The 9,916-nt window shown below is 32.0% G+C and overlaps 1 protein-coding gene across 1 annotated transcript; it reads right to left on the minus strand.

Moving 5' to 3' along the window:
* Positions 1-2,765: 2,765 nt before the first annotated feature.
* LOC122290014 (germin-like protein subfamily T member 1) lies at positions 2,766-3,779 on the minus strand. The gene has a single exon (XM_043097520.1). It carries the CDS (start codon positions 3,677-3,679, stop codon positions 3,008-3,010), a length of 672 nt encoding a protein of 223 aa, XP_042953454.1. The 5' UTR covers positions 3,680-3,779; the 3' UTR covers positions 2,766-3,007.
* Between the last annotated feature and the right edge of the window lie 6,137 nt (positions 3,780-9,916).

A 9,916-nucleotide genomic window follows, 5' to 3' on the forward strand; every position in this document is an offset into this window, starting at 1 on the left:
TTGTTAATAGTTAAAAAATATATACCATAACTGTAATTTCTTTGAGTATTCATTCAGTTATGTGTATGACAGAAGATTATTTATCAAACTTGACAAATAAGTTAGAACTCTACAGACTCATACCAGATTATTAATATTTTAGAGACAACATTATCCTTCTTACTTAAACTGACAGCAGGCAGATTTAGTAATACGTTTATGGGCCCTTTTTTACATTTCTCTATTTTTTAAGTATATATTTTCTGTTTTAAACTCACACAAGCAAAAGCAACATCTTCAATGCTGAGAAATGGATAATTTTGTTTTCATATGTTGTTATGCACTTTTAGATGTAATAAGCTATTTCTTTTCATAGTTTTTATCAAGCTTAAGAGCTAGTTAAAGTTTTTGAGGATAGATATTATGGTGTGTAATATGGACTTAAGATTGCTACCCAGAAAAGTTTTTCCTGGGTGAAGAACCCTGATTATGATTTGATTAGTATTGCCATACAGCCATCTTAGAACTTTTCTACCATACTTTCTGTGGTTGCTTTATGCTAATTAAATTTCATTAGCATGTTGATCATTTACACAAATGTGCAGGTTGACTGATTAAACAAAATTATCTCTGACATGTGGCCTTACCTTGATAAGATAAACAAAATAATTTACACAACAAATTTACAATCTATTTATTTACAAGCAGCATTACTAAAATTGCTATGGGCATTGTGAAGAGTGTTTTGCTTTTCATGACTATAAGATATGACTGTTTTAATGCATACTTTAGGTTTATTTTGGCATTTGGCGATGATGAAGGAACATTAAAGTTAGTTTACAAATTTGAGTATGATTTTCTTCTTTAAATAGAATGTTTGATCTATTAAATTAATCGGTTTACGTAACGGTTCTCTTCATTCATTGACAAATTGGAGTTAGAGAGAGATTGAAAGGCTCACAAATGATTTAGTATGAATCCTCCCCCACATGATTCAGACGTGTTGAAGCTGTTCTACCCAAGCTACAATGCCCATGTGCACATTGTTATAGATGACATGAGATAATTTTACTCCATAGAGGAGCAGGACAGGTGAACAAAATTGAATGAATGTGGACCTTTTCCAATTAATGTTTAGAAGCAAGAAATAGCAGCTATTTATTTAGTAGTTTGTAAGTTGTAGGAAGAAATTGGTCCACCTCAATGTATATAGCCCATAACTACATTAATGTGAATTTCTCACTGGATTTAGATGGATGAATGTGTTTGATTTATAATGAAAGTGCCTAGAATTTATATTTATTTTTCCTATTTCTAAATTGAGTGTTAGATAAAATATAAGTGTTTTATAGCAATGGAATAGAATTGGTCATAGGTTTATGTGTGATCGTTTCATGTAGGATTTGAAAACTTATGGTGATGCCAATGAATGATGAATTAACAACAATTAAATGATTTAAATTAAGTAAAGTTTAAGGTATATATAAAAAGTTAATTGATTATTTCAGGCTAGATAATAAATTGATTAAATAATTATTTAGTGATTGACATGAACAGGATAAATAAAAACAGCATTTCAGTTCAAGTTCAAAAATGATGGTTATATATATAACCAACGTAACTGGCGAGATCGAAGAAAAAAATACAACAAAAAGTCAATTCCAGCACTTTTTAGAGCAATTACAGCAATTGTAAATGCTGTAATTATACTTTAACAACGATTTTCCATGCTATTATGATCACAATTGCAACAGTTTTTAGTATTTGAAGCACTTTTGGTTCTTTCAGCATTTATATTACGCTGCAAACGATTATTTGCAACAATTATACAATAAATTGCTGGTATTAATGCATTAATTCTAGTGCTTTTTAGAGCCCTTGCATGATTGTAAATGTTGCAATTATATTTTAACAACGATTTTTCATGCTATTATGATTACAATTGCAACAGTTTTTAATATTTGCAGCGCTTTTGGTTCTTTTTTCATCATTTATATTACACTGCAAACGATTATTTGCAACAATTCCACAATAAATCGCTGGTATTAATACATTAATTGCAGCACTTTTTTGAGAAATTACAACGATGCAAAATGCTGCAATTACACTTTAACAACAATTTTTCATGCTAGTATGATCACAATTGCAACAGTTTTTTCATATTTGCAACGCTTTTGATTCAATTTTCAGTATTTATATTACGCTGTTAATGATCATTTGCAACAATTACAAAATAAATCGTTGATATTATAACATTAATTGCAATGCTTTCAGTTATATTTCCAGCATTCAAATTACGTTGGAAAATATTATTTCCAACAATTTTTTAAATTTTTGCTAGAAATAAGGGATATCAATTGCAGCGATTTAGAGAGTATTTGCAAGGATTTTAGATGCTACAACTAAGATTTCTCAGCTACATGTATTAATGGGCATGAAGGCAGTTACAGCGATGTTGGGAGAGTTAGCAAGGAAAAATAATCGCTGCTAAAAGTAGTTTAAGCAGCAAAATTTTTTTTATCGCTGGTTTGTGCAAAAAAGAGGCGATTATAGCGGCGAATGTGCAAGGAATTTAAAAGCGCTGAAAATGGGTATATGCAGTGATGCAATCATTGGCTTTCATTGTGCGGGTTTATGCCAACTCTTTTTACCAATCGGTGCCTCTGGTAGAAGTTTATTTCACATTTTAGCTATTCTTTGGCTATAATTTGACTTTGTTGAGCCCATTATCAATACTCTAATGGATGGACCTTTTTTGCCTCACAGTTACATAAGAGTACCCAGAGTAGTGTGTCATCCTACCGTAAAGCTTTTATTTCCTTATTTAATCGTAAGCAACCATGACTATAAAGATAAACAACCTGAATAACAACACAAGCATTACAAGAACTGAACTTCAAATCAACACAATGAATCAATACAAAGAATAACAGCACAAGAATAAGAGGTAGGCAACCTCAAATCAAAAGCATTACTACAACACAATTTTCAGATAAAGGGGAGATTATCTGGAGTGGATGGTCTTAGCTCAAGAACTGAGCTTCGACTTTATAGATTCGACAACCTTTTCTTCTACTTGGAAGGCCCTAGTTAGGACATCATCTGGAATCGAGGGTTTTGAAGCAAACAGAGTAGAGGGAAGGACCACAGCCCCTGGTAACTGACTGTTGAAAGCCGTGATGATAAGGGCCTTCCCTACTCCAACATTCTTTTGGAAGTGTACAAGTCCTTTAGGAACGACAAACATCTGCCCAGCAGTCAAGACTTTAGAATGATACACATTCCCAGTTGTCACAAACCCCACAAGTACTTGCCCTTCGATGACCACACCGCTCTCGGTTGCACGAGGATGAGTGTGGGGTGGATTAAGTCCTCCCGGAGCCAAGTCCACTCTGTTCATTGAAATCCCAAGCGTGTTGAGTGCAGGAAAAGTAAGGACATTACCTCCAGTGACATTTGAGCCAAAGATGTTTGATGTGTCACCCACTTTGCTCAAACCATCAAAAAAGAAATCATCTGAAGTTACTTTTGAGGCTGGTTTGCAAGGGAAGCCATCAACTGATATAGAGCTGGCACTTTGATCCGCCACACAGAAATCCTGTAAGGAATCGGGATCGGCTGAGAAGGAAAGCAAGGGGAGAAGCAACAACACGACGAGGTACGACACCATGTGGGCGTGTGAACATGATGGAATTTTCATAGCTGTAATCGGCTTTTGGTTTTCAGAACTAATGGGTTTTTTTTTTTTCCTTTTTAAAGATGGATACTGAAGTCTGGGATACACCAGAGGTTGGGAATAATGGTCCTATATATAGAACTTTTCCTCTCCTGAAAACCCCACATCTTTATCTCTTTAATTTATCCGAGGCAAACATCATATCGACCAAGTCAAATGATGTAGGGGCTACAAAAACGTCCAGAAGATCACGTAGAAAATGAGTTTGTGGCAGAAAAGTTGCCATCTGGAAATTGAATGGGTTTTGTCAGGGAAAAATCTGTAAGTTTTTTGACACATTTGACACTCCATTGAATTAGAAAAGTATTTGGTGTTCTAATTTCTACATTGAATTAGTAAAGTATTGGTGTTCTAAACTTTTTTATAACTTAAATGGATCCCATAACAAGTCGTGTGTTACAGCAGTGGATTCAATAAAATTAAATTTTAACTAAATAATAATTAAAATACAAAATAAAATATTACAATAAACTCAACAAATAAATAGTGAATTTAACCTTTAGTTATATGGCTAGTCAAATTTATTAAGTGAAAGAGATAAGTCAAAGTTTAAAATTAATATTTTAATAGAATAATAAAAGATTTGTTGAGTCTATTATTTAGTATTATAAAAAGTGACTAGTTAAAATTTATAAAAATAAATTTTTTAACTAAATTTTAACTAAAATTTGTTAAAGTCATTACTAATGCTCACACAGACTTGCAAATAGCAAACCTCTTTTTGTCAGACTACAAGATCATGTATATCGTAAATTCTTAGATGTCGGTTGAAAGATAATCTAAGGTTTTTTCATGGGACAAAATCAATTCATAAATAAATTGGGCAGGTTCGTGAGTCATGATCTCAAGGGCAAGGAAAGCAGTTCATAACAGTTAAGTTGGCATGACCTCTTCCTGTTGTTGCAGTTTTATTGACTCCTTCAACATTGTGAAACTGAAATTACTTTCTATGGATATATTTAGTCATGGAAAAACCGATTACTATTTAGTCATGGAAAGACCAAAATTACAATAATCAACTGTCTTTCTATTTATTTAGTAGTAAAATCATATATGGTGGAGCAGCCTTGAACTTTTCTGCATTGCATCGTTTGACTAGCAAAGGGTGCTTATATTTTCAAAGGTTAGGTAGCACCAGCCTCACATCAGATGGTGAAAAATCAGCTTACGAAAGATAGAATAGGAGCCGTACATTCCAATTAAAAAGTCATTTTTTTATCGTTGGACCTTTCTTTTCAGACGATATTATTGGTGTGTACACACACGGACATGCCATTACAAAAATGTTTATGGCTTTGAATGAAACTGTTCTGTTGAACATTCAAGCCTTGAGTAGCATTCCCAAAACCCCAAGTACTGTGGCTTTTAACCATTGGTTGCAACAATAATTTAAAATACTCAAGAATAGTTGTGAGCTTAGCAATAGATGAGAGAGTTTTTATTTTCTTTGGGTATAATTTGTTGGTATTTTTTTAATTAATATTTTAACCGTTGCTTTTACTTACCGTTGGTATGTGTTAATGGACTAATAACAATAGTTAATTGGCCAACGTCTTTTAAGTATCACTGATGATCACGTCCTTTTTTATTTATTTATCTTCTTTATTGCCCAAATGCCGTATGTACAAACGGCTACTTTTTTACATGCATGATTGGCTTTCTATATATTGGGGCGTCCATCTAGTGTACTTAGAGATTTTTTAAAGTAGTGTTATCTTGATATACAATTAAATAAAAAAGAGGATTGTACGTAAATATTTTTTGAAAGTATTTTCAGATAAAAGAAATATATTCTTTTGGTGGAGTTTTGAACTCAACCACTTGTGCAGAATTGATTCAGGCTATATGACGATCAATTTAGCTGTTGTATCCTGAAAAAGTCAAGTCAAGAGAAGTTCTGCTACACCGATTAATTTGAAACTTTGTATAATGCAGAGGGCTTGAATCTCTTTAAAAAGAACGATATTTCCATACCTCAGTCTAAACTGATTTCATTTGAATATTAATTTCCTTGTAATTTTTATTATATTATTATGTATTTCACTAACAATTTTAAGGAGAATTCAGATGGAGTCTACAATCAAAAAATGCACGGAAAGTGGTGGATATCTCAATAAACCCTTTCAATTTGTTGAAAGGTGGTGGGCAGATTCCAGTGCTAATAGGCATATCTGCTATGATAAAGGTTTGTTCAACAATTATACTCCTTTTAAAGTAGAGAAAGAAATTACAATTGGTGATTCTAGTAAAACCAAGGTTGTCAGTAGTGGTGAGGTTAAATTGAAATTTACCTCTGGGTGTATATTGAAGTTGAAAGATGTGCTTTATACGCCGTATATGAGAAAGAATTTGTTGTCGAGTTTTTTACTCAACAAAGCAGGTTTTAAACAAATTATCGAATCCAATAAATTTGTTATAACAAAAAATGGAGTTTCGTGGGCAATGGCTATATTTGTGATGATATGTTTAAAATAAATGTTAAGCATAAAGTATCGAATATTTCTGTTTATATGCTTTCTTCTTTAAATTTTTGGCATGAACGTTTATGCCATATCAATAGTAGATATGTTGCTGTTATGAGTAGTTTAGAATTAATTCTCAAACTGACAAAAGATTTTCAAAAATGTGAAGTTTGTAGTCAAGCAAAAATTACAAAACGGCCTCATAGAAGTGTTGAAAAAAATACCAAATTGTTAGAGTTAATTCATACTAATCTTTGTGAATTTGAAGGAATTTTAACTCGTGGACGAAATAGATATTTTATTACTTTTATTGATGATTTCTCAATATACACAAATGTTTATTTATTAAAAAATAAAAGTGATGCTTTTGAAAAATTCAAAGAATTCCTCCATGAAGTTGAAAATCAATTTGGTAGAAAGATTAAAAGAACGGTGTGGCTAAGAGAAAAAATAGGACTTTGATTGAGTTGACAAATGCTATGCTTATTGATTCATGTGCTCCCTCAAGTTTTTGGGGTGAAGCAGTTTTGACTGTTTGTCATGTTTTAAATAGGGTGCCTTACAAAAATTCAAAAATTACACATTTTGAATTATAGAGAGGGTACAAGCCAAATTTGGGATATTTTAAAGTTTGGGGCTGTTCGTCTTTTGTAAGGCTAGCAGATCCTAAAAGGCCCAAATTGGATATTAGAACTACCACTTGTTTCTTTCTTGGATATGCAAAAAAATAGTACAGCTTATAGATTTTTTTTTATATTGAAAATAAAGTTATTTTTTAATCGGGCGATGCAATTTTTTATAAAGAAAAATTTCCTTTTAAATCAAAAAATAATAGGGGTCAAGAATTTAGAAAAAATATTTTTTCTAAAACTAGTTCTTCTACTACTTTAAAAAATGAAGAAAATTTTGAATTAAGGAGTAAGAGAGCTAAAATTGAAAAAGATTTTGGTACTATTATATTTAGAATATTGAGGAAAATCCAAAGAATTTACAAAACATTTTAGCATCACCTGATTCTGTGTTTTGGAAAGAGGTTGTGGATGCCTAGATGGATTCACTAATTTCTAATAAAACTTGAAAATTAGTTGAATTACCACCAGGTTGCAAATCTATAGGGTGTAAATGAGTCCTTATAAAAAAATTTAGATCGGATGGAACAGTTAAAAAATTTAAGGCTAGACTTGTTATAAAAGGTTTTAAACAAAAAACTGACCTTGATTTTTTCAACACTTTTTCTCCAATTACAAGAATAGCATCTATTTGATTATTGATTGCAATTGCAGCAATTTATAATTTAAAAATTCATCAAATGGATGTTAAAACAACCTTTTTAAATGGGGACCTAGATGAAGAAATTTATATGAATCAACCCGAAGGCTTTGTAGAGCCTGGCCAAGAAAGAAAAGTGTGTAAGTTGACTAAATCCCTATATGGCTTCAAACATGCCCCTAAACAATGGCATGAAAAATTTGAATTTTGCATGATTAAGAATGGATTTAAGTCAAATGAAAGTGATAAATGTAGTTATTATAAATCTTGGAAAAATCCACATGTTATTATTAGCCTATATGTTGATGACTTATTGATATTTGGTTCTAATTACATGTCATAGATGAAACAAAAAACATGCTTAGTAACCATTTTGATATGGAAGATCTTGGTGAGGCTAATTTTATTTTGGGTACGAAAATTAACAAAACATGTGATGGTATTTTTCTTGATCAATCGCATTACGTAGAAAAATTATTAAAGAAATATAATTATGTTGGATGCAAGCATGTTGTAACTCCTTTTGATTCTAGTGTTCGTTTATTTTCTATTGAAAATTATGATTATGTGATTAATCAAGAGGAATATGCTAGCATGATTGGGAGTTTACGTTATGCGACTGATTGTACTAGACCTAACATTGGTTATGTAGTAGATGTACTTAGTAGATTTACTAGTAAGCTTGGAAGAAACCATTGGTATGCAATGGATTAGATAATGAAATATTTATCTTGTACAAAAAATTATGGCTTATTTTATAAAAGGTATTATGTTGTACTTGAAGGCTTTAGTGATGCTAATTGAAATACCTTGTCAGGTGATTCTCTTGCAACCATTGGTTATATTTTTACATTGGGTGGTGGTGCTGTATGTTGGAAGTTTAAAAAACAGATGATTATTGCTAACTCAACCATGGAAGCTGAGCTTATAGCTTTAGCTTCAGCAAGTGAGAAAGCAAACTGGTTGAGAGATTTATTACATGAGATTCCCTTATGGAAAAAACTAGTTCCACCCATTTTAATTCATTGTGATAGTACTGCTACTATTGGTAAAGTACAAAACCGTTATTATAACGACAAATCCAGATCTATAAGAAGAAAACACGATACTATGAGATCTTATTTGACTGATGGTGTTATTAGCGTGAATTATATTAAATCTTGTGATAATCTTGCAAATTTACTAACCGCAAATCTACTAACCAAGGCCTTGACAAGAGAAAGGGTCTGGAATAGATCGAGGAGAATGTGATTAAAACCCATAAATTCTTGAGCCATGTATAAGGATACCCAACCTGGGGACCAGAGATCTTGAGAACTGGGTTCAATGGAAAGAACGAGTCATATGATGGTCATAAGAAATACACTATTTATTTATTTCTCATTCCTATGATGTGATTGCATTTATCCTATAATGTTGTGGAGGATGAGTTTTTTTGAGAAACTCTTAATTAAATTTTGTAGCTCTTATGAGTAGGGTGTAAAAATTACAGGAGCACTCTTGATAAATTTCACCTATTTGAGTGTGAGAGTGGGGCCGCTCTCTATGAGATTTGGGTTTATTCTCAAATACACTCATGAAACCGAGATTAGCACAAGGCTGTAATGTACTAGCTAATAAAGCTCACGTCAACACTTGGATTGCCATGTGTGAGTAATAATTCTTTATCTCCCGTAAGTAGTCATAATTCAAGTCTGAAACCACTACTGACTCTGGAGTAAAGGTTGTTATTTCACTAAGTGAGGGTTCAATGCAGAGCATACCTTCATGATGCATAATAATCATTTTTTGTCTAGAAATATTTCTCTTTATTTATATTTTTTATTATTAAAAAAAAATAGTGGGAGAATGTTAGTATTTTTTTAATTAATATTTTAACCGTTTCTTTTACTTGCCATCGGTCTGTGCTAATGGACTAATAAAAATAGTTAACTGGCCAACATCCTTTTAAGTATCATATGGCAAGCATCCTTTTTTTTATTTATCTTCTTTATTGCCCAGATGTCGTATGTACAAACGGCTACTTTTTTACATGCATGATTGGCTTTCTATATATTGGGGGCGTCCATCTAGTGTACTTAGAGGTTTTTGAAAGTAGTGTTATCTTGATATACAATAAAATAAAAACGAGAGTTGTACGTAAATATTTTTTGAGAGTATTTTCAGATAAAAGAAATGTGTTCTTTTGGTGGAGTTTTGAGGTCAACCACTTGTATAGAGTTGGTTCGGACTATATGATGTCTTCTAGAATAGTCAAGTCAAGAGAAGTTTTGCTACACTAATTAATTTGAGACTTTGTCCACCGCAGAGGGCTTGAATCTACTTAAAGAGAGCAATATTTCCGTGTCTCAATCCAAACTAATTTCGTTTGAATACTAATTTCCTTGTAATTTTTATTATATTATTGTGTATTTCACTAACATAACTCTTTGCAACTGATCTAGTTTTGTAGCATTCTATAGGGCTATCT

The sequence above is a fragment of the Carya illinoinensis genome, chromosome 12 (genome assembly GCF_018687715.1).
Source record: "Carya illinoinensis cultivar Pawnee chromosome 12, C.illinoinensisPawnee_v1, whole genome shotgun sequence".
Taxonomy (NCBI): domain Eukaryota; kingdom Viridiplantae; phylum Streptophyta; class Magnoliopsida; order Fagales; family Juglandaceae; genus Carya; species Carya illinoinensis.

Bases quoted from the DNA above. Each gene is read 5' to 3' on its own strand.
- LOC122290014 (XM_043097520.1), bottom strand. From the start codon at position 3,679: ATGAAAATTCCATCATGTTCACACGCCCACATGGTGTCGTACCTCGTC.